This window comes from Lepidochelys kempii, chromosome 4 (assembly GCF_965140265.1).
Source record: "Lepidochelys kempii isolate rLepKem1 chromosome 4, rLepKem1.hap2, whole genome shotgun sequence".
Taxonomy (NCBI): domain Eukaryota; kingdom Metazoa; phylum Chordata; order Testudines; family Cheloniidae; genus Lepidochelys; species Lepidochelys kempii.
This window is the reverse complement of record NC_133259.1, coordinates 8750793-8775951: the sequence shown is the minus strand read 5'-3', so window position 1 is coordinate 8775951 and position 25159 is coordinate 8750793. Positions and strand designations below refer to the sequence as shown.

General features: G+C 45.8%; 1 protein-coding gene across 3 annotated transcripts; it reads left to right on the top strand.

Moving 5' to 3' along the window:
* The first annotated feature begins 3886 nt into the window (after positions 1-3886).
* Positions 3887-24204, top strand: LOC140910091 (sulfotransferase 1 family member D1-like). Of its 3 annotated transcripts, XM_073340265.1 has the most exons (8): positions 3887-4032; positions 16815-16977; positions 18754-18879; positions 19703-19800; positions 21514-21640; positions 22191-22285; positions 22756-22936; positions 23382-24204. In XM_073340265.1, exons 2-8 carry the CDS (start codon positions 16830-16832, stop codon positions 23492-23494), a joined length of 888 nt encoding a protein of 295 aa, XP_073196366.1. In that variant the 5' UTR covers positions 3887-4032; positions 16815-16829; the 3' UTR covers positions 23495-24204. The 3 variants fall into 3 exon arrangements, with proteins under 3 accessions (XP_073196366.1, XP_073196368.1, XP_073196367.1); XM_073340267.1 differs by lacking the exon at positions 16815-16977; XM_073340266.1 differs by lacking the exon at positions 18754-18879.
* Positions 24205-25159: the final 955 nt, after the last annotated feature.

The following is a 25159-nucleotide window of genomic DNA, read 5'->3' as shown; positions in this document are numbered from 1 at the left end:
CAATGTGGCATTATGTTGGGGAAACACCACCAACAGGATTCATAACACAACCCATGAGCAAAAAAAAACCCACCCCAAGCAAATTGGGGCGTGTCCTTTCCCTTTGGTCCTTGAGTCCAGCAACCCCAAATCACCCAAAGTCCCAAAAGTCCAATGCTCCAAAAGTCTCTGTCCCTGGTCAGGGCAGCCCCAGAGTTCAAAAGTTTATCTGCGGAGCTTTACCTCCCAACCTGGGTGGAAATGGGACGGGGGTAAGAGGCACCTTACATGATCTGAAGCTGACAGCTCCATAGCAGCGCTCCGCTCCGCCAGCCGCCCCACGAACTCCTTCGCTCAGCTGCGCTCCGCTCCGCCAGTCGCCCCACAAACTCCTTCGCTCAGCTCCGCTCCGCCAGCCGCCCCACAAACTCCTTCGCTCAGCTCCACAAGCAGCTCCTGCCATCCACAAACTGCTCCACCAGCCGGTCCGCAAGGCACTCCAGCCGGCCGCCAACCGCTCCACAATATATCTTCAGGCTCCCCCACTACTTAGCACAACACTCAGTGATTTCAGCTCTTAGGTGAATTCAGCTTGTAGGAGGGGAGCCCCAGTGCTGGTGCACTGTCAGCCCAAAATGAGCTCAGCAGCTTATAACTAGACTTCTAATGAAATCAAAATTAGCTCTGATATTCCACAGTGGAGAGAGGAGGAAGTGCAATTAGCATGTAAGGCCGTCACCAAGGGCCCATGCCACCAAGTGTTAATACTTGTACCCAGCCTCTCTCCATTCACACAGTTTTGGAACCCATGACCCTTGCCTAGCGAGTGCTACTTAGTTGATGGTGAATCCCTCCATCATAACAAAAGGCCACGTACAGTTCCAAGCACAGTTCCCATAATCAGGGTAATAACAATTTATTCTTCCTGCCCCAATAACAGAGACACTGGGGATCCCACAGCAGCCAAAGTGACCATTTGGGCAGCTATGGTCTCATTCTAGGCGTGGTGGGTGTGCCTATGCAAATGAGATCGGCCCCTGAAGTTCTTTTCCACAACTTGCCACACCTCACCACCAGATGTTAGGGTGGAGCTCATCCTGACACTGCTTACACATACAAGACACCGCCCAGGTTTAATGACCTCTCATAAAATGATTTATTCCAGAATGAGGCAAGTTGGATTCACCTGACAACAACAATTTTAAAATCTACATGAAACTTCCAGGAAAAAAGCAGTGGTTTCTGTTAGGATATAGATATTCAGGCCTGTCTGTAAAGGCCTATACTCTAAGAATTTAGGTGTATTCTTATCACTTGGCTAATTATAGAGGTATAAAAGAAAGAATCAAAATCACTATCTGCTGATGTAAGGGCCTTCTCTTACTGTGACAGTCTGAGGCCCTGTTCTTAGGCTCAGGCCTTTGGCTAAGCAGCAGAGGCAGCCATAAGCTGGGAAGCGACCAGTCACCTCCTCACATTCCAAACTAGTCACATTGAAATAAGGTGCTATTGGGCTGTTAGGCACTATCAGGACAGGATTGTATTCCTATCACCTCCAGAGAAAGGGAAGTGCCTAGAAAATGTAAAAGGAAACTTAGTTTGATAGCATCCTGTCTGGCAAGAACTCACTTATCAATAGCTGGGATGTGAAATCCTCACTTCTGTATTGTTTTGTCATTATAGTTCCCACTTTGCTATTGACAGGTTTCAGAGTAACAGCCGTGTTAGTCTGTATTCGCAAAAAGAAAAGGAGGACTTGTGGCACCTTAGAGACTAACCAATTTATTAGAGCATAAGCTTTCGTGAGCTACAGCTCACTTCCTCAGATGCATATCGTGGAAACTGCAGCAGGCTTTATATATACACAGAGAATATGAAACAATACCTATTCCCACCCCACTGTCCTGCTGGTAATAGCTTATCTAAAGTGATTTCCAGCACAAATCCAGGTTTTCTCACCCTCCACCCCCCCACACAAATTCACTCTCCTGCTGGTGATAGCCCATCCAAAGTGACAACTCTTTACACAATGCGCATGACAATCAAGCTGGGCTATTTCCTGCATAAATCCAGGTTCTCACATCCCCCCCACCCCCATACACACACAAACTCACTCTCCTGCTGGTAATAGCTCATCCAAACTGACCACTCTTCAAGTTAAAATCCAAGTTAAACCAGAACATCTGCGGGGGGGGGGGGGTAGGAAAAAACAAGAGGAAACAGGCTACCTTGCATAATGACTTAGCCACTCCAAGTCTCTATTTAAGCCTAAATTAATAGTATCCAATTTGCAAATGAATTCCAATTCAGCAGTTTCTCGCTGGAGTCTGGATTTGAAGTTTTTTTGTTTTAAGATAGCGACCTTCATGTCTGTGATCGCGTGACCAGAGAGATTGTCTTTAGATAAGCTATTACCAGCAGGACAGTGGGGTGGGAATAGGTATTGTTTCATATTCTCTGTGTATATATAAAGCCTGCTGCAGTTTCCACGATATGCATCTGAGGAAGTGAGCTGTAGCTCACGAAAGCTTATGCTCTAATAAATTGGTTAGTCTCTAAGGTGCCACAAGTCCTCCTTTTCTTTTTGCGAATACAGACTAACACGGCTGTTACTCTGAAACCTTTAGATAAGCTATTACCAGCAGGACAGTGGGGTGGGAATAGGTATTGTTTCATATTCTCTGTGTATATATAAAGCCTGCTGCAGTTTCCACGATATGCATCTGAGGAAGTGAGCTGTAGCTCACGAAAGCTTATGCTCTAATAAATTGGTTAGTCTCTAAGGTGCCACAAGTCCTCCTTTTCACTTTGCTATTGTTTGTCTGTATAATCTCTCTGGTTCTGTGATTGTTCCTGTCTGCTATATAATTAATTTTGCTGGGTGTAAACTAATTAAGGTGGTGGGATATAATTGGTTACATAATCATGTTACAATATGTTAGGATTGGTTAGTTAAATTTCAGGAAAATGATTGGTTAAGGTATAGCTAAGCAGAACTCAAGTTTTACTATATAATCTGTAGTCAATGAGGAAGTGGGTGTGGGTGGGAGGGAGGGTAGGTGTGTGAGGGAGATGGGAACAGGGAATGGGCTAAAGGGGGAGATGGGAACAGGGGTAAGAAAATTGGAATCATGTTTTGCTAAAGGGGGAAATGGGAACAGGGAATGGGAGTAAGGAAGTTGGAATCATGTTTGGCTAAGGGTAGGAATGGGAACAGGGACACAGGTGTAAGGCTCTGTGGTGTCAGAGCTGGGAAGGAGGATACTAAAGAAGGAAACTGGAATCATGCTTGCTGGAAGTTCACCCCAATAAACATTGAATTGTTTGCACCTTTGGACTTCAGGTATTGTTGCTCTCTGTTCATGCGAGAAGGACCAGGGAAGTAAGTGGGTGAAGGAATAAGCCCCCTAACAGTTTCCACAGAAATGTCTATGCATATTCAGTTTAAGAACATAAGAGTGGCCATAGTGGGTCAGACCAAAGGTCCATCTAGCCAAGTATCCTGTCTTCCAACAGTGGCCGATACCTGGTGCCTCAAAGGGAATGAACAGAACAGGTAATCAGCAAATGATCCATCCCCTGTTGTCCATTCCCAGCTTCTGGCAAACAGAGGCTAGGGATCCCATTCCTGCCTATGCTGACTAATAAGCATTGATGGACCTATCCTCCATGAACTTATCTAGTTCTTTTTTGAATTGTGTTATAGTCTTGGCCTTCACAACATCCTCTGGCAAGGAGTTCCACAGGTTGACTGTTTGGTGTGTGAAGAAATACTTCCTTTTGTTCAAACCTGCGAGGTCAGTGAGGTAACATCTTTTACTGGACTAACTTCTCCACTCAAAAATCCACTTCCTGGAAAGATAACATCCAGAGAGCCAGACTCCACCTCTCGGATGGCAAATCCTGTAACTTAGCACTGGGGAAGAGAAAGGAGTGCAGCTGATCTTAGAAAACAGGAAGTGAAGGACAGAAACTGCTAGAGCCCACAAGTAGGACTGGGATCCTAGCCTCTGGTCAACGAAAAAGCCTACAAACAACCAAACTGAATACACAGTAAGTTCCCCAGCTTTACGGCACAAGGGGGTTCTTAACTTTGGATCAGTGAGTAGGGTTTACAGTGATGTAGGTTTGTTATCAGTTAAATAGGCAGTTCCAATAAGCTGACAAGTTTTAATAAAAGCCAGTCCAAAGCAGTCTTCAGAGGAATTATTTTGTTGTGTTTAGTTTATGATACAGTCAGTGGAGCTGAAATGAGTGTTCTGAATTAAGGGACTTGTGACCCAGAGACCTCTGCATGCCAGCTGGCAGAGGCCACAGGAGTGCATAGGGTTTTTTACAGGAATTCCTGGGTCGGATGTAGCAAAATAGTTCCCCGATAGGGAGCATGTGAGGTCTCTACTGAGAGCCACTAGCCCACTTGTTAACATGATCACTGCAAAATGTGTGTACAGATCATATTTAAGCAGTTAAGTATCTGTGTTCCTAAGGTCTTAAAGTTAAGGCAGGTTACCAGGCGGTGACGTAACTCGGACATGTTCCTTTCAGGCAAGAGGTACCAGATGCCTATTTCCCTGACTGGTCATATGTGTGTCATCGGGCATACAATTCATTGCAATTTTGGATCTATTTTCATACTGAGCCCCAGGCAGAATAAAAGATTATGAAAACTGCCAGAGAGGAAATTCACAGGATACAACAGCAGAGGGTGTCCTGTTTCTGAATAATGACAGAGGATTGTTAGGGGATATCTGGGGGATATAAGGAAACACAGAGACTCTTTCATGAAGGAAGCAAGCTAACAGTGTGTTTGTCTTATGAAAGGGTCACAGCCAGCGTGGCTGTGAAATTCTGTAAAGATTTTGAGTAAGCAATACTCTACAAGACATCAGAGTATTTTGTTAATTAAGTCTAGAATGCATGTTATGATTTTGTTTTCTATATAATCATCTGTTTCCAATATTTCTACTTGCTATCACTTGCATCTCTATGCTGTGTTAAATAAACTTTTACTTTATTTGACTATAAACATGTGTCAGTGCTGGGTATTAAGTGGAGCGGGGATCTGAGATGAAACTGATAAGCTGGCTGCTTCCAAAGGAACAGTACCCCCAATCTGTGAATACTGTTCGTGTCCAGGGGACCAGAGGTGGACACTCCAGGAAGATGTTCAGAGGGCCTGAGAGCTGGAACGTGCCAATTGCTCACTTGGAGAGAGACAGCAGGGCTTGCACGGCCTACTGGGAAGGGCTTGTGGTCAATGGAGTTGGGGAGCTGATCCCCAGCAGGCCCAGACAATGTTTCCTCACAGCAAGGGCAGGCGGCAGCAAGGGGCCTCACAACTCTGGGCATCCTTGGAAAGCGTCACAGGAATGTTACTTGTTCAACTTCTTATTGAGTACCTGTTTTCCCCCCTCTTCTGAATGTTTGTGTATTTTGTTATTTTAGTAAATCTAGGGCGCTTATCAATGTCAGTTATGCTGCCTTCCCTCTAGGTACTGAACACTCATGAAAACTTGTCCACAGCTAAGCATGTCAAATTATCGACTGACAGTCAGTCCACCCATTTGGACAGCGTCCTGCTGACAAACCAAGTCATTACAATCATGTCATGCTTTTTTTCCATCAAAGTGTTCTGCAGGGAGCATGTAATGGATGGATGGATCATGTGATTAGTGGTCAAAAATTCTCTCTCCTTCACCATGTCTTGTTCTTGGCTGTTAGAGCCCTCCTACTCCTCCCTCTTCTCACAGGGAATTACACTAGTGCCATCATCTTCTCTGTCAGAAAAACCATGATGTGCACGTTTCTCTGCAGATCAACATGCTCTTCTAGATACTCCAATCTCACTGCATAAAGCTGCACCTCATTCTCTTGACACATGGGGAGTCGCTCTGCCTTCCTGCTTTTCCCACTCATTTTGGCAATAAAAAACTCTCTCCAATCAGCAGTTTACTGTGACCTGCCCCCGCTAGCAAACACAGATGTGAGGAGAAAAGGAGTACTTGTGGCACCTTAGAGACTAACCAATTTATTTGAGCATGAGCTTTCGTGAGCTACAGCTCACTTCATCGGATGCATGCCGTGGAAACTGCAGCAGACTTTATTTATACACAGAGAATATGAAAAAATACCTCCTCCCACCCCACTGTCCTGCTGGTAATAGCTTATCTAAAGTGATCATCAGGTGGGCCATTTCCAGCACAATGGCCCACCTGATGATCACTTTAGATAAACTATTACCAGCAGGACAGTGGGGTGGGAGGAGGTATTTTTTCATATTCTCTGTGTATAAATAAAGTCTGCTGCAGTTTCCACGGCATGCATCCGATGAAGTGAGCTGTAGCTCACGAAAGCTCATGCTCAAATAAATTGGTTAGGCTCTAAGGTGCCACAAGTACTCCTTTTCTTTTTGCGAATACAGACTAACACGGCTATTACTCTGAAACAGATGTGAGGGCAAAGCTTTGCTGGCAGATGCTGCAGTTAGGGCTGCTGTCTGCATAGGACCAGTCACATAGGGATGATTGAAAATAGTGAACGTACATAACAAACCTAGTTTGCAAACGGCCTCTAGTCCAAGAGATGTTCACACAAAGTGTTCCATAAACACACACACATTTGAGAAGCACCATGTTCTTGTGGATAAGGCGCTGGACTGAAACGCAGGAGACCTGGCTTCATGTCCCAGCTCTGCAACAGCTTTCCATCAGCAGATATCAAAGCACTTTACAAAAGAGGTCGGCATTTTTTCCCTATTACACAGCTGGGGAAACTGATGCACAGAGAGGTGAAGTGATTTGCCCAAAGTCAGCCCATCACTTACTCTCTCATGTCTCAGTTCCCCATCCTTTCTCCACCCATTGTCTGTTTAGACTGTCAGCTCTCACAGCAGAGGCTGGCTCTAGCTGTATGTTCGTACAGTACCTAAAACCATAGGCCCCCAGTCTCAGCTGGGGCTCATAGGAAGAACTGTAATAATGATAATAAATAAATTTGTAAAAATCCAAGTCTTCTCATGACTCACTTCCAAACAGAAAAAGGCCAGCTCCGGCTGAAAAACAATTCACGGCAAAGTGTTTACCCTGCCCTGTTTAAGAATTAACTAAATCAAATGCCATTACTAAGGCCCTACTTGAACTGTGGGATGATTGTCAAAAAATTGCAGCTGACTTGCAGACAAGCCATGGAAAATTGTGGAAAAGTAATAATTTGCAGTAATAACGTCCATTATTACTTTTCTGCCATTTTCCACTATTGGCCACCCGGGGCTGAGACGGGGGCCTGGGGTTGAGAGCAAGATCATGGGGCTGACAGTGGGGACTCCCACTGTCAAACTTGTGGTGGAAGCCTAATATTGTGGAATCCCCAATTTCTGCAAAATCTCAAGTTAAGTAGGGCCTTGGCTAATACATATTATAAAAGATGCCCTAAAGGGGACACAATAATGACAGCCAGTCTGCAGCTGCCATCCTGTTTTCCCAGTCAAGGCTAACGCAGGCACCCGTGGTCTCCAAACAACCGTAAGATCAGTTAACTTTTCCACTGCCTAACCCATACAGTGTGACTAGTGTAAGAATCATCCCTGCTGAGAGCTGCATGGGGATCCGGCGTGTGCATCTCCCCTCCTCCCCATGCAACTGGGGCTCCAGAGCCTCCCTAGCACCATCCCCCTGCCCTTCCTAGACCCTGCAGAGGGCTCACTGCAGGGTCTAAGATCCGCACTGGGGGAGGAGAGGGCTGGAGTGGAATCCGGGAGATGCGTATCATCCACCCTCCAGCCCCACAGAAGATGCCTGAAAAAATTAATACAGTTCCAGGCCATATTGACCTATCTTGGCAGCCCTTGTCCCAGGAACCTGGGAGCTTCCACAGGGGAATCCAATGGCACTGGCAGGGGCCTGGGGTGGCCAACAACCAACGGAAGGAATGTGGGGCCTTTGTACAGATGGCCGTGGCCTCTTGCAGATCCCCTGCCAGGATCGAGGTGAATCTTGCGGAATCCAAAGGTCTGGGAGGTGGGAACCCTGCTCCCCTAACGGGGCAATTTGGGTTCATCTTCATGAGGATTTTCAGTAAACATTCCCCTGTCATGGCTATTAATGCCAGGGGGGACAATCTATGTCAGTGAAATGTTAAGTCTTAGATTTTAAAGCAAAACCAGAGAGAAAACTGTTCAGATTCTCATAGCAGCATAAGCTCATGTGCAAGTGAATGATAGCAGGGCCTTTCCTTGCATGGTTTATTTATTGGCATCCTCATCAGTATCGGATAACTGCATAACAGTGGGTGATGTGACAAGTTACTGGGCAAATATGGCACAAATATGGGTTAATGAAAACTTGCAGCATCAAAGATCTTTTCAGAGCTCTTAATGTCAGTCTCTGGAGTTTGCTAGTCTCCCATGACCTCCTACCACAAAGTAAACAACAGTGTCATAAAGGAAACTAGACACTCCTCTAATTACTGAAACACCTGAAGCCACTGCTGAGTATTACTGGGCTGCCCGACATTCAGTCAGCACAAGTGCAGTACTTGGTTAATGCTCTTTGTATCATGTGCTATGACTTTCTCTCTGCAGGGTGCTGCCACAATGGCTCTCTAGGTCTTTTGTATAGTGCTGAGAGAGGCTTCCAAAATCAGTTATTGGGCTGGATGTAGGAACCACTGGGTGAAATTCTCAGGCCTGTGTAATGCAGCTAGTCCAATTAGATGATCATAATGGTCCCTGCTGGCTTTAAAACCTCTGACGCAGAAAGTAACTTTTTATTTTTGAAAGTCAGGCGGCTGAAATTGTTATAAAATCTCTAGTTGCTTATTCTCAGTATTGGCTGCATAGTGGAGAGAGCTGCTTTCAATGGAAGAATAAATGTTGATACGTGCCAACTTTTCCCACCCTTTAAAATGGTTTTTCTTATTGGCATCCCTGAGACGTGTGGGCATAACAGAACCACCTATCCCCTGAATTCCTGCTTTGTTTTGGGTGGTTAATTAGTTAGCTAGAGTGAAAGGGATAAAATACAGGTACCTAGAGGGCACATCTACACATGGTATTTTGCTCTTATGTAACCTAATCAACTTACACCAGTGCAAACTTTTAATGTATATGCACTTAAACTGGTTTAAGTCATTTTTAAAGCAGTTTAGCTTGATCTGATTATTTTACTGAATTCAGAGAACCAGTATAAACATGGTTTAAAGCAGTTGTAATGTGTCTGCACTAGGAGTTTGCACTGATGTGATAAATCAATTTAAAATTGATTGACGTCTACTCGTGATGTTTGCTAATATAGATACGCCCTCATATTCGGTGAAAGGTCTGCTTTAGCGCTTCAGAAGCTAGAACATTCTCATGCGATTGTGATTAGAGATTGTAGCCCATTATTCTGAGAGAGAGCTAGTCTCTTGCATTCCATACACCGCCCAGGTTTAATGACCTCTCATAAAATGATTTATTCCAGAATGAGGCAAGTTGGATTCACCTGACAACAACAATTTTAAAATCTACATGAAACTTCCAGGAAAAAAGCAGGGGTTTCCACAGAAATGTCTATGCATATTCAGTTTAAGAACATAAGAGCATAAGAGTGGCCATAGTGGGTCAGACCAAAGGTCCATCTAGCCAAGTATCCTGTCTTCCAACAGTGGCCGATACCTGGTGCCCCAAAGGGAATGAACAGAACAGGTAATCAGCAAATGATCCATCCCCTGTCGTCCATTCCCAGCTTCTGGCAAACAGAGGCTAGGGATCCCATCCCTGCCTATGCTGACTAATAAGCATTGATGGACCTATCCTCCATGAACTTATCTAGTTCTTTTTTGAATTGTGTTATAGTCTTGGCCTTCACAACATCCTCTGGCAAGGAGTTCCACAGGTTGACTATTTGGTGTGTGAAGAAATACTTCCTTTTGTTTGTTTTAAACCTGCTGCCTATTAATTTCATTTGGTAACCCCTAATTCTTGTCTTATGAGAATGAATAAATAAACTTCCTGATTTACTTTCTCTGCACCAGTCATGATTTTATAGACCTCGATCATATCCCTCTTAATCGTCTCTTTTCCAAGCTGAAAAGTCCCAGTCTTATTAATGTTTCCTCATATGGAAGCCGTTCCATACCCCTAATGGGAGAGAGGGCTCCAGATGGGGATTAAGGCTCTGGGGTGGGGCCGAGGATGAGAGGTTTGAGGTGCAGGCTGCCCCGGGGCTGCAGTGGGGAGAAAGGACCCCCCCAACCCTCTCTCACTGCAGCAGCTCAGGATGGGGGAGGGGCCTCTCCCTGGCCACGGCAGCTCTGGCGGGGCTGGGCTGGGGTGCCTCTCCATGTGGGGCTGGGGAAATAGCATTGCCACCCCAGCCCGCGGTCACATGTGGCTTTGCTCCCCAGAGCCCCTCCAGCCTGGCAAATTTCAGGGTAAGGGGCTGCCCATGGGGCGCCCCCTGAGACAGACCCCCCACACCACTGCGGGCACCTCCAGCTTCACGGGCTGCTGGCCAAGTGGGCAACTTTGCATGGGGTGTGGGGTGGGGCTCTGCCTTCCACCCCCTGTGCCCATGGGGGAGGTGCTCGCAGGTGGGTTCAAGCTCCCCACCTCCCAGAGGAGGGGTAAAACCACCCTTGGCTGCATCATTGGAATTGCACCCACGGCCAACCCCGCGCGTGGTCACACACACTCCACGGGCCACTTGGGGGATCAGCCTTCGCCTCCCTGAGCCCACCGGTTGGCTTGCAGGATGGGGGGCAGCAGCTTGGCCCTCCCTCCCACGGTATGCAGCTGGGTCATGGGGCGGCAGCTCTGGCACCTCCCGCTAACTTGCAATTGCTCATTAAACCCACCAGATGAGTTGGCTGCAGGACAATGGGTGGAGGGTGCCGCTGCTTGTCTCGGGGTGTTAATTCCTCTCCACTCCATGTGACTCGTCCCCAGCCATGGCAGCTCCAGCCAGGCTGGGCCAAGGGAGGGGCACCTCTCCCCGGCTGCGGCAGCTCCGGCTGGGCAGGGCAAGGCTGGGCTGGGCCAGGGGAGGAGCGCCTCTCCCCACCTGTGCAGCCCTTGGTAGTCCGCTGCGGTGCCATGCAGCTTAGAGGGGACTTAGGAGACGACCTTCCCCTTTATCCCATGACAGCTTACTTTGCTTAAGAGCCTTTGGTGAGGGACCTTGTCAAAGGCTTTCTGAAAATCTAAGTACACTATATCCACTGGATCCCCAGTGTCCACATGCTTGTTGACCCCTTCAGAGAATTCTAGTAGACTAGTGAGGCATGTTTTCCCTTTACAAAAACTATGTTGACTCTTCCCCAACAAATTATGTTCATCTATGTGTCTGACAATTTTGTTCTTTACTATATATTTCTGCGGTGATAACCTTTCTATTTATGTAATGGATGCCTCTTCCAATTCACCTTAAGTAAAACCATTGTCATATAGTGCAGCATGACCTGCAGCTAGCTTAATGGCACACACCCAGCCGTTCATCTCTGAGACATGGGTTTGATTTTTGCATTATTTTTTATCTAGGAAAAAGAGTACAAGGCCCACATCCTCAGCTGGTTTAAATTAGCACTTACGCTAACTAATACTAGCTGGAAATGTAATCTTAAAAATAATCATTTCTATCATAGCTCATGAAGTTTTTTGAAGATTTCAAGTTTCCAATCTACCTGTCTATTTATCTATCAATCAGACTTATATGCCCCACAACATTACCACAGGTTCTGAGTGCCTGGCAGTCTTTAATGTATTTGTATTGTATGTGGGAATAATTGGCCAGTATCATAACTTTCATAAAACAAAATTTGTTCTGAAAATTAGATACAATCAAGCTAGGTTTTAAAAAAGTGCAAATATACAAGTCTGGGCTATATGTAGTAACTTAGGCAATTTTATAGGATCTAAACAGAGGCAATTCATTCAAATAAAGATTTAGGTATATATTGCTAAGGATAAGATAAGTCTGACCCTCTCAGGGTATGTCTACACTATGAAATTAGGTCGAATTTATAGAAGTCGGTTTTGTAGAAAGCATTTTTATACAGTCGATTGTGTGTGTCCCCACACAAATGCTCTAAGTGCATGCAGTTAGCGGAGTGTGTCCACAGTACCGAGGCAACCGTCGACTTCCGGAGCATTGCACTGTGGGTAGCTATCCCACAGTTCCCGCAGTCTCTGCCGCCCTTTTGAATTCTGGGTAGAAATCCCAGTGCCTGATGGGGCTAAAACATTGTCACGGGTGGTTCTGGGTACATATCATCAGGCCCCCCTTCCCTCCCTCCTTCAGTAAAAGCAAGGGCAGACAATTGTTTTGCAACCTTTTTCTTGAGCTACCTGTGCAGACGCCATACCACGGCAAGCATGGAGCCCGCTCAATCACTTTGGCAATTAGGAGCACATTAAACACCACACGCATTATCCAGCGGTATATGCAGCACCAGAACCTGGCAAAGCGATACCGGGCGAGTAGGCGACGTCAGCACAGTGACAAGAGTGATGAGGACATGGACACAGACTTCTCTCAAAGCATGGGCCCTGGCAATGCGGGCATCATGGTGCTAATGGGGCAGGTTCGTGTGGTGGAATGCTGATTCTGGGCTCGGGAAACAAGCACAGACTGGTGGGACCGCATAGTGTTGCAGGTCTGGGATGTTTCCCAGTGGCTGCAAAACTTTCGCATGCGTAAGGGCACTTTCATGGAACTTTGTGACTTGCTTTCCCCTGCCCTGAGGCACAAGAATACCAAGATGAGAGCAGCCCTCACAGTTGAGAAGCGAGTGGCAATAGCCCTGTGGAAGCTTGCAATGCCAGACAGCTACCCGTCAGTTGGGAATCAATTTGGAGTGGGCAAATCTACTGTGGGGGCTGCTGTGATGCAAGTAGCCAACACAATCAAAGATCTGCTGATATCAAGGGTAGTGACCCTGGGAAATGTGCAGGTCATAGTGGATGGCTTTGCTGCAATGGGATTCCCTAACTGTGGTGGGGCCATGGATGGAACCCATATCCCTATCTTGGCACCGGAGCACCAAGCCGCCGAGTACATAAACCGCAAGGGGTACTTTTCGATAGTGCTGCAAGCACTGGTGGATGACAAGAGACATTTTACCAACATCAATGTGGGATGGCCGGGAAAGGTGCATGAAGCTCGCATCTTCAGGAACTCTGGTCTGTTTCAAAAGCTGCAGGAAGGGACTTTATTCCCAAGCCAGAAAATAACCGTTGGGGATGTTGAAATGCCTATAGTTATCCTTGGGGACCCAGCCTACTCCTTAATGCCATGGCTCATGAAGCCGTACACAGGCAGCTTGGACAGTAGTCAGGAGCTGTTCAGCTACAGGCTGAGCGAGTGCAGAATGCTGGTAGAATGTGCATTTGGACATTTAAAAGCGCTCTGGCGCAGTTTACTGACTCGCTTAGACCTCAGCGAAACCAATATTCCCACTGTTATTACTGCTTGCTGTGTGCTCCACAATCTCTGTGAGAGTAAGGGGGAGATATTTATGGCGGGGGTGGGAAGTTGAGGCAAATCGTCTGGCCGCTGATTACGCGCATCCAGACACCAGGGCGGTTAGAAGAGCACAGCAGGGCGCGGTACGCATCAGAGAAGCTTTGAAAACCAGTTTCATGACTGGCCAGGCTATGGTGTGAAAGTTCTGTTTGTTTCTCCTTGATGGACCCCCCCACCCCTTGGTTCACTCTACTTCCCTGTAAGCTAAGCACTCTCCCCTCCTCCCTTCGATCACCACTTGCAGAGGTAATAAAGTCATTGTTGCTTCACATTCATGCATTCTTTATTAATTCATCACAGAAGTATGGGGATAACTACCAAGGTAGCCCAGGAGGGGTGGTGGAGGAGAGAAGCACTGGGAGGGGTGGTGGAGGAGGGAAGGACAAGGCCACACAGCACTTTAAAAGTTTAAAACTTTAAAACTTACTGAATGCCAGCCTTCTGTTGCTTGGGCAATCCTCTGCGGTGGAGTTGCTGGGTGTCCAGAGGCCCCCCACCGTGTTCTTCGGTATCTGGGTGAGGAGACTATGGAACTTGGGGAGGAGGGTGGTTGGTTACACAGGGGCTGTAGCGGCGGTCTGTGCTCCTGCTGCCTTTCCTGCAGCTCAACCATACGCTGGAGCATATTAGTTTGATCCTCCAGCAGCCTCAGCATTGAATCCTGCCTCCTCTCATCACACTGCCGCCACTTTTCAGCTTCAGCCCTCTCTTCAGCCTGCCACCTCTCCTGACGGTCATTTTGTGCTTTCCTGCACTCTGACATTGTCTGCCTCCACGCATTCGTCTGTGCTCTGTCAGTGTGGGAGGACAGCATGAGCTAAGAGAACATTTCATCGCGAGTGCATTTTTTTCACCTTCTAATCTTCACTAGCCTCTGGGAAGGAGAAGATCCTGTGATCCTTGAAACACATGCAGCTGGTAGAGAAAAAAAAAAGGGACAGTGGTATTTAAAAAGACACATTTTATAGAACAATGGGTACACTCTTTCACAGTAAACCTTGCTGTTAACATTACATACATAGCACATGTGCTTTCGTTCCAAGGACACATTTTGCCTCCCCCCACCACGTGGCTAGCCCCTCCCCCCTCCACTCTCCCCGTAGCTAACAGCAGGGAACATTTCTGTTCAGCCACAGGCAAACAGCCCAGCAGGAACGGGCACCTCTGAAAGTCTCCTTAAGAAAAGCACCCTATCTCAACCAGGTGACCATGAATGATATCACTCTCCTGAGGATAACACAGAGAGATACAGAACGGATGTATGAATGCCAGCAAACATACACTGCAATGCTTTGTTCTACAATGATTCCCGAGTACGTATTACTGGCCTGGAGTGCTAAAGTGTCCTACCATGGTGGATGGAATAAGGCTGTCCTCCCCAGAAACCTTTTGCAAAGGCTTTGGGAGTACACCCAGGAGAGCCGTGAATGCCAGGGCAAATTAATCATTAAACATGCTTGCTTTTAAACCATGTATAGTATTTTAACAGGTACACTCACCAGAGATCCCTTCTTTGCCTAGCGGGTCCGGGAGGCAGCCTTGGGTGGGTTCGGGGGGTACTGGCTCCAGGTCCAGGGTGAGAAACAGTTCCTGGCTGTTGGAAAAACCGGTTTCTCCGCTTGCTTGCTGTGAGCTATCTACAACTTCATCATCTTCCTCATCCCCAAAACCTGCCTCTGTGTTGCCTCCATCTCCATTGAAGGAGTCAAACAACATGGCTGGGGTAGTGGTGGCTGAACCCCCTAAGATGGCATGCAGCTCATCATAGAAGTGGCATGTTTGGGGCTCTGACCCGGAGCGGCCGTTTGCCTCTCTGGTTTTCTGGTAGGCTTGCCTCAGCTCCTTAAGTTTCACGCGGCACTGCTTCAGGTCCCTGTTATGGCCTGTGTCCTTCATGCCCTGGGAGATTTTGACAAATGTTTTGGCATTTCAAAAACTGGAACGGAGTTCTGATAGCACGGATTCCTCTCCCCATACAGCGATCAGATTCCGTACCTCCCGTTCGGTCCATGCTGGAGCTCTTTTGCGATTCTGGGACTCCATCATGGTCACCTCTGCTGATGAGCTCTGCATGGTCACCTGCAGCTTGCCACGCTGGCCAAACAGGAGATTGAAATTCAAAAGTTCGCGGGCCTTTTCCTGTCTACCTGGTCAGTGCATCTGAGTTGAGAATGCTGTCCAAAGTGGTCACAATGGAGCACTCTGGGTTAGCTCCCGGAGGCCAATACCATCTAATTGCGTCCACAGTACCCCAAATTCGAGCCGGCAAGGCCGATTTCAGCTCTAATCCCCTTGTCAGGGGTGGAGTAAGGAAATCGATTTTAAGAGCCCTTTAAGTCGAAAAAAAGGGCTTAGTCGTGTGGACGGGTGGAGGGATAAATCAATTTAACGTTGCTAAATTCGACCTCAACTCCTAGCGTAGACCAAGGCTCCCGCATGTTGAGTAGGTGGCAGAAAATGCTAGGTATCATTATTGTTGTTTTTCTTCTTGGAACATGGATAAATTCCCATTAATGTTCTGGCTAGAATCAAAATGCTGGTTCACATTATAGTCATTTGCCACTGTGCTCTGAGTGGTGTTCTTCCTGCCTCCTCAATAATGTTTGCAATTGGTTCAAAATGCTACTGCTTGCTTCATTTTTGCCCTTGGCCCCACTACTCTCATCTTGTTCCTTCCTTCAACTGACAGCATGGCTACTTCTGCTGCTGAGCATTAGGGTAGAACTCTTCTAATATTCAGGACTTTGTGGACCAGCTGTTCAGTAGCATACAGTAGAGCCCCATTGACTTTATGCCATTTTAAACCAGCTGGGGATCTGGCCCAAAGAATATGTAAATAGTGTTGCCATCTTCCAGCCGATAGGCCAGACCTTCTCAAGTCTATTTTGCCATGTTACCCGCTAGTGGCTACATTCAACATTGCACACGAGTCCTAAAACTGTTAACAGGCATGAATGTTGCTTGGGTTATCACTAACAATATAATACTGAAAAAAGAAAAGGAGTACTTGTGGCACCTTAGAGACTAACAAATTTATTTGAGCATAAGCTTTTGTGAGCTACAGCTCATTTCATCGGATGCATCCGATGAAGTGAGCTGTAGCTCATGAAAGCTTATGCTCAAATAAATTTGTTAGTCTCTAAGGTGCCACAAGTACTCCTTTTCTTTTTGCGAATACAGACTAACACGGCTGCTACTCTGAAACCTGTCAATATAATACTGACAAGTCTCCCAGACTCCACTGTGGAAAATAAATGCTAAGTGGAAGAGAGGGTCTCCCAGCACTTTGTAATGGAAGCAAACCACTTCCACTTCCACTCTTTTCTCTTCCTTTAGCTCAGCATTTCCAGGATGGAAAATAATCAAAGTATTTACAGGAGGAAATTAGAAATGGTCCGTGGCATTCCCCTATTCTGGAGTATTGTTGAAGAATGGGCCCAGGTGGAATCATTCCAAGCCAGGCCAGATGACCTTCTCATTTCCACCTACCCGAAATCAGGTGAGTGCCACTGATCTATCAGGAGATTCTTCTTATGCAGCTAAAAGGCACAAACCCAGGGCAGAAATGGAGGCTACTGCCCAACTCTTAGACCACATGTATGCCACACTCAGACCATAACCCCTTTATCAATTCCTCAATTAGGTATAGAAATCTCTTACTCAAAGCCTCCTCCATCTGTGCCTTCGTGATCCCTTTTTATTGAAGAACCCTATTCAAAACACGGCAGTATACATGGGTTTTACTGGACCTTGTCATGTAGGGAAGAAGCTAAGAAACCAACCAGGCCAAAACTATAATGGGATTCAAAAAAGAACAAGATAAGTTCATGGAAGATAGGTCCATCAATGGCTATTAGCCAAGATGGTCAGGCATGCAACCCCATGCTCTGGGTGTCTCTAGCCTCTGACTGCCAGAAGCTGGGAATGGACAACATGGGATGGATCACACTGTAATTGTCTGTTAGGTTCATTCTCTCTGAAGCACCTGGCATTGGCCACTGTCGGAAGACAGGACACTGAGCTAGATGGACCTTTGGTCTCACCCAGTGTGGCCATTCTTATGTTCTTAGGAATGTAATAGATTTACAGCCAGAAAATGGCTCAATAGCTGGTCCCCGTGAGTAGAACTGGGCCTAGCTCTCCTGCATCAGAGCATGTGAGCCCAAGCCAGCCAATTAAAGGGGGCTGGGCTACACCTGGGCCTATAAAGGGCTCCCAGAGAGCAGGAAATAAGAGGTGAAGGAAGTGAGTTGGATAGGCTGTGCCTGGGGAAGGGAAGACATGGTGGAGTAGAGTTAACTCCTGCAGTGGGTCCCTGGAGCAAGGGGCTAGGTGTTGGGGGAAGCAGCACTGAGCCTATTGCTCCAGGAAGGGAGCAGAGCTGATTAGAACTCAGTAGGGAACTACCAGGAGGAGGAGTGCTAGACTATGGGGAGGGGCGGCCCTGAAGCCTGAGAGAAAATGAGTTAAAAGACTGCTTTCTGTTGCTCTTCTTGTCTGTGTTATGCAAATAAACCTTCTCAAAGGAGACTGAGCAGGGCAGGGAGTGTTTGGAAGCTGGGGAGAAGCCATGCCCTGTAACAATGCTGTGCATAGAAACAGAATAAGACCACAAACTTCTTTGTCCTAGCAGGGATGTGTTCAAAAAGTGGCAAAATATTCCTTCCATGTTGCTGTCTTACTATCATTTAGCCATAGACTCTCCTGTTGCTAAATGCTATAGAGTTCGTGGACTAACACTGGAGTGCCCTCACTCGGTGTTCAGGAAGGGAAATTGCCAACTTGATTCTGACCAACATGAGCCGAAGGTGAGTGTTTTTTTTTCACAGGATGGATGAAGTGGCTTTTTGCCCTCAATATAGGCTCAGCGCTGAAGGGTAACAGGATTCTATCTATTCACACCTCCATTTGTGAGTAGTTTATCTCCCACAAGCCTAGTGGGAAATTTGCATTGGGTCTTCAGGCAGTAGCAGAAACAATTGTGATGTTATATCAAGTTTGGTGATATTGGCCTTCCACGATGATAGGCCCTTTGAGTCACTTCGTTACTGACATCACATATTCAAGTGCAGGCCAAGAAAACCCAGGAGCACTGATTATCACCACCCTCAAAGTCTGTAGCTAAAAGCCATAGGCTAGAAGGGATCGTCATCTGGTGTAAATTGGCATAACTCCATTCACTTCAATTTATACCAGCTGAGGATCTGACTCCATGTTTATGACCTGCCTGCTGCACGCTAGAAGAGTATTTAGCTAGTTTGCTTTATATTTCCAGGCACAACCTGGATCAGTGAAATTGTGGACATGATCTATAAGAACGGTGATGCAGAGAAGTGTAAACAGGATGCGATTTACGTTCGGGTCCCTTTCATGGAGCTGATCATCCCTGGAATTTCAAATGGTAAAGCTTTGCACACTGCAAGCACGCTTCCGGAGAGATTGGAGCTGCGTCTCTGACAACCCTCCCTTTAGGCATTGTGTTGCTCAAAACTGAGTATGAGGATATTTATTTACCTCCCTGGGCTTTTGGGAGGGTTGGTTAACTGGCTCCAAATTTTGTCCTCGGATACATACAAGAAAATCTCACTGACTGTGTATAAATCTGAGGATAGAATTTAGCCTTTACTGTTTCTAAACCACTCTGAGTTCTTTGGAATGAAAGGCACTCTGAGCCTGATCCATAGTACACTGAGGTCAATGGAAAGATTCCCACTGGATCTGGCCATATATAAGTGCAAACTGTCAATAGTATTAGGATCCTGTGCACAAGGAGTTTAAATATGAACTGAAATGTTTTAAAAATAACTTAATACACAAATAGATTAAGGGTGGGATTTTCAAAAGAGTTTATAGGAATTAAGTGCCAAATTCCCAGTAACAGTCAATGGAGGTTGAGCACCTAACTCTCATATTTTCTTTTGAAAATCCTACCCTACGGATGAGATTTCCACTGTCCACAAGGGGAGCTGTTAGGTGCTGAGCTCTTTTATAAATCTCGCCCTAAAAGGGGGATAGAATATTATATGTTCACACCCTGACTTCTATCTTTACCCACATCTGTCTGGATTTCATCCTGTAAAGAGATACAGAAAGGCAGCTCAGGATTATTAAAGGCTGCGGGCCCGATTCCTCTCTTCGTAACAGTGGCCCTCTGAGTGTAAATAGTTTATGATCAAAGCTGTAATAGTCCTGTTTTTTCCTTTAATCCCTTTTGTATTTTTTAGGTGTCGCAAAGCTGGCTGAAATGCCCTCTCCCCGATTAGTAAAGACCCATCTTCCTGTTCAACTCCTTCCTGACTCCTTCTGGGAAAACAACTGCAAGGTTAGTATTATTTCTTTGCATTGTGTTAGCAGAGGCTCCAACCAAGATGGACATCCCATTGTACTACACATGTGTACTGTGAATACACATAGCAAGAGAAAATTCCTGCCCCACAGAGTTTGCAATATAAATAGACAAAGGAAGCACTACTATCCCCATTTTACGGATGGCGGACTAAGGCCTGGAGAGATTAAGTGGTTTGCCCAAGATCATATAATGAATCTGTGAGCGATCCAGCAGTTGAACCTAAATCTCAGGCAGTGCTTATCCATATGAGCAGCCTTCTATCTGAGATTTTCCACTGGAAATTAATATAGTAATGGATTAAGCTGGAGTTTCCATAGGATTCTAGTGCTGCTGTGTGTTTAGTTGATTTTTTTTTGAACACACACAAAGATTCTCAGTGACTAAATCCAGCTACCATTGTAAGTACTGATGGTCAAACAATGCATCACTCAAATGAGCCTCATTTGACATGAAATATCATCCCTGAATTTCTACAATCCATGCACTTTGCAGACATATTTGATACCATCAGCAGTGCTGGAGAGGAGGATTCAGGGCCAGGTTATAGCAGGGACTAAGGGCATATCTAGACTGCAACCAAAGGTGTGATCTGAAGCACAGGTTGGCCTACCCACTCTAGCTTTAATCTAGCTAGCATGGCTAAGAATAGCAGTGAAGACATGGTGGTGCAGGCTAGCAATGCGAATATATCCCCAGGATCCCCGACATGCCTGTACAGGCCATGCTGAAGCCCACATCCCTGTGTCTTCCCTGCTATTTTTAGCTGTGTTAGATAGATTAAAGCTAGAACGGGTATATCTTCTGTGGGCTGCAATCACACCTCCAGTTGCAGTGTAGACATACCCTGAGGGTGAAATCCTGGCTTCATTGACATCAGTGGGGCTAGGATTTCCTCCCTAAGAGCAGGGTGCTCTTTTCTAGGCAACTGTGAAGGAAATTCTAATTGTTGAACTCAGTCTCTTTCTCTCTCCCCTCCAGCTTGATTCTTTGCATTGATGGGGAAGGCAGCAATTATGGTTAAAGAACAAGAGTAGCCATTAGGCCTACTGGGTACTATTCCCAATTCTGCCTCTCCTGCTCAGTGTACCTCCCTGTACCTCAGTTTCCCCATCTGCAAAACACTACATTACTTAGGACTGTAAAGTGCTATGACTTCCCTGGGTGAAAGTTTTTATATAGCTGAGGAACAGTAATGTTGCCTACTTTGCCAGTCCCCGTCAGTTGACTGTGACCTTGTGAATTTCTGCCACACCCCTTTCGCTTTGGGCAGTTCATTTTTTTTCAAAATTCAGAGGGATTTTCCTTTTAATGCCATGACTAAGCCTGGAAGGGATCGCTCTTAGAGTGATTTATTCAATGAGACTTATAGTGACTCTGGAGAGCGTCCTACAAACAGCTGAAGTGCCACTTGCTCATTCAATAGAACTGGTCACATTTTTTTGAAGTTTGGTTGCAAAATTGATGGGAAATTAGACAGTGTTAATAAATCTCCCCACCCCTCTCTTTTTTGGCCAATGGTAGAACCAACTGAAATGTTTAGAATTGAAAAGGTCAGATTTCAATGAAAATATGGGTGAGGGGAAATCTGAAAATATTTTTGCAAATTTATTTTCTTGTTTTTCAATCAGCTTTGTTACTCTAACATAGACTCGATTGACCATGTAAACATCCTTCTCTTCTCTGCAGATCATCTACGTTGCCCGAAATGCGAAGGATGTGGCAGTCTCTTATTACCATTTCTACCAAATGGCAAAGATACATCCAGAGCCTGGCACCTGGGATGAATTCTTGGAGAAGTTTGTGACTGGGGAAGGTAAAACTTGAAGCTAGATTCTCCCTACAACACTGAACTCACTGGCTGTGACACTGCTAAACAAAGAACTATGGAGCAGATTATTAGCTGCTCTAAAGATACTTTATTATACCACTTGAGAATCTCTTCCCATGAGTGTATCCAAATTTCAGTTAGACAGAAGCCCCTACAGGGCAAGATAAAAGAACATGAACACATCTCCCATTAGCCTCCACTTGTTGGTTTCTGGTCCAAAACCAAGAACCAGATCCTCCTAGAACATCTCTTAGATGCTCAGGCAGTCAGGTTGACTAGTTAATGTCTCAAGTTATCTATTCCTGGGGGGACGGGAAGGGGAATGAGTTGTGTTAAAAGGGGTGTCCCAAGACATCCAGCACCCCCTTATTTCCCTATCAACCCATTATCCTGGTATGATTGTGCCATTATGGGTTTTTTTTGAGAGCCACACAAAATATTCACTATTTAACCTGACTTCTTTGCTGATATCACAGTGAATCCATATTAAATGTGAATGTTTCCCTTCTCTTCTACTCCTTTGTCTTTGATTTAGTTGTGTTTGGACCTTGGTATGATCATGTGAAAGGCTGGTGGGAGAAGAGAAAGGACAAGCGGATTCTGTACCTGTTCTATGAAGACATGAAAGAGGTGCGGGAGGGAAAGAATATAAACTCATCTAATGTTTTGGCCCCAAGTGTGTTGTTTGTTTGCATGAGGATAACAAGTAGGCAGCAGCTATGCCTATCAACAATACTTATTCAGAGAGCAAGAGAATCAGGCAGAGGGGTGAGGCTTCACAGGTAATATACTCAACTTCTGAAAACAACGATGTCACAGTTGACAAAAGGCATGTCTTCAAGATCCAACTCCTATACATTCAGATAAACAGAACTAGCCAATATAATTTGCAATAGTTCTATCTGGTGATTCCCAATAATATTACACACACACGGATTTGGGAGATTAGGGATCTCCCTTCAAAAGGAAATGCCAAACCCCTCCATTCTCACTGTCCCCAATCCGTACCACCTGGGCTGAGAAAGTGACATTGTACAAGCACCTTGTAATAGTTTCCACATCATTCTGTGTGGCATCTGACAATCTGTCTTTCTTTCTAGGATCCTAAACGTGAAATACAAAAGGTGTTACAGTTTCTGGGAAAGGACCTGAAGGAGGATGTGGTGAATAAAATCCTCCATCACACCTCATTCCAGGAGATGCAGAAGAACCCCACTGCCAATTATAAGATGATGTCAAAAGCTCAGATGGACCACAGTGTGTCTCCCTTTATGAGAAAAGGTGAGAGCCCCTTACAGCAATTATAGGAGGGTTTACAAGAAAGGAGGAAAGGCTGGTAACATGGAAGCAGGGCCAATAATAGCTATAATCTGGGGAAAAGCCAGCCACTAGTTCTGCTTCCATAGGTGGGAAAAATCTCAGGATCCGTTTTATCCTTTACCAGCCAAATCTGGCTAATGATGGAGCTGCCTAGGAAAAACACTGCTCAAGGAGAAATGGAACTAATGGGGAATTAGAGTGAAAAATTGTCACCATTTAACCAAGCCCTAGTGAGATCTCTGAAAGAGGCAAGTGGCAGAAGGGAGAAAGACTATAGATTGAATCATTCCTTTGGTTTCACAGATTTATAGGCCAGAAGGGACCATTATGGTCATCATTTAGTCTGAACTCTCGCATAACACAGGCCACAGAATTTCACTCAATGATTCCTGGTTTTCTCCTCCAGGTATCGCGGGTGACTGGAAGAATCACTTTACCGTGGCCCAGAATGAGGCATTTGACTCAGATTATAAAGAGAAGATGAAGGGATCGACACTGCAGTTCCGAACAGAAATCTGAAGCAGCAGTAGCTTCCTTCCGCCATCTGGCTTAGGTGTTTAGTTGGCTTGGACAAGGGAGAAATTGAAATTAAATGGGGGCACCAAAGCAAACAGCAACTATTAACTACTTTAGATATAATTTTTTCCATATGTTTCTATTTTTGTGGGGTCTTCAGTTCCATAACTGCCATTTGGATAATGCAGATGGGACTTCAAGCCCCATCCCTCTGGACTGCCACTAGGATCAGTGATGGTTTCAGCTGCTGTGTGCTGAGATTCTCACATAACCACATGACTCCAGGGGCTGGGGCTTGAAGAAAACCCACCAAATATCATGTGTCTTGTGGTAAAATCACAAGAGATGGCTACACTGAGGTAAGACTCCACCAGAGGGATTATGCAGCTACTATCATTAGCAAACAATAGCAAGGTATCGTTGGGAAAATATCGTTGGCCTCAGTTTTTAAGGACTCATCTACAAGGCCCTACACAGTAAACTACATGGTACTGAGTTTGTCTACTATACCTGAAAAGCTGAGCCGAGCCTGCTGTGACTCAAACCAGCAGGTTCCAGAAAGTCTATATATGCCAAAACTGATGTGTAAACTGTTAGGTGCTTTGAGATGAAAAGCTCTGTAGATATTAAGAGGTGCCCTGCAAAAGAAGAGTTCATTCAAACTGCATATGTATGTCAAATGTGCCTGCCTATGAGCACACATACAGATTAAAGGCTGTAAATCTGAGTTTGCATTCTACTACATTTGTCATTGCCAGTGAACCCCTATAATGTCTGGAGGCTGGTAGCCTGAGTGATGTGACTTCCCCGTGGTTTTGTAACATGACCACAGGTGTGGCCCAGAACAGGGCTGGCCCTCGACCAAATGGCACTCCAGATGAGGAGTGTCTTCAGCATCCCCCATTCCATTTGTTAAACTTTTGAATACCTTATTTTTTATTGCATTTGTAGCCAATTTCATGACTTTGATGCATGATTTGCATGCATGATTTATCCCTGTCATATAGGATGACAAATTTGCATGCTAGGAGCTGTACATCAGTATTTATTCATGCCATATATAAGCAAATGTAAAAAAATTGTTTACTCTAAGCTTATACAAACCTTTTAATTTCAAGAATAACTGAAATGTACAAAGCTCAAATAACTGGACCAGTACTAAATAGTGTTACAATAGGGGACAGCCTTAGAATATGAACCCTAGTCCTTTAGTTCAAAAGGGTGCTTTTCTTGCTTTTGCCCTCATACTGGGATGATCACTACTGCCTAAAGCCTGGTCTATGTTCTGTTTCAGATATTTTCCCATCCATAGGTGTCGACTTCCCCTCTTCCCTATGGGTGCTCGACACCAGCTCCGCCCCTGTCCCACCTCTTCCCACCCTTGCACCACCCTTGCCCCTCCCCCATTCCACTCCTTCTCCCAAGTCCCCACCCCTGCTCTACCACTTCTCCGCCTCCTCCCCTGAGCGCGCTGTGTCCCAGCTCCTCCCACTCCCTCACGGAAAGTCCTAAGCGCCCTCAAACAGCTGTCAGGCGCCGTGGGGGGTGGGCGGGAAGCGCTGGGATGGACAGGGGTCTGGGGACGCGGCACGCTCGGAGGGGAGAGAAGTAGGCAGGGAGCTTGGCGGCCGGTGGCTGCGGAGCACCCGATAATTTTTCCCCGTGGGT

Bases quoted from the DNA above. Each gene is read 5' to 3' on its own strand.
- LOC140910091 (XM_073340265.1), top strand. From the start codon at position 16,830: ATGGAAAATAATCAAAGTATTTACAGGAGGAAATTAGAAATGGTCCGT. The intron at 16,978-18,753 runs GTGAGTGCCACT...TTATATTTCCAG, and splicing joins TTCCACCTACCCGAAATCAG to GCACAACCTGGATCAGTGAA. The intron at 21,641-22,190 runs GTAAAACTTGAA...TCTTTGATTTAG, and splicing joins GAAGTTTGTGACTGGGGAAG to TTGTGTTTGGACCTTGGTAT.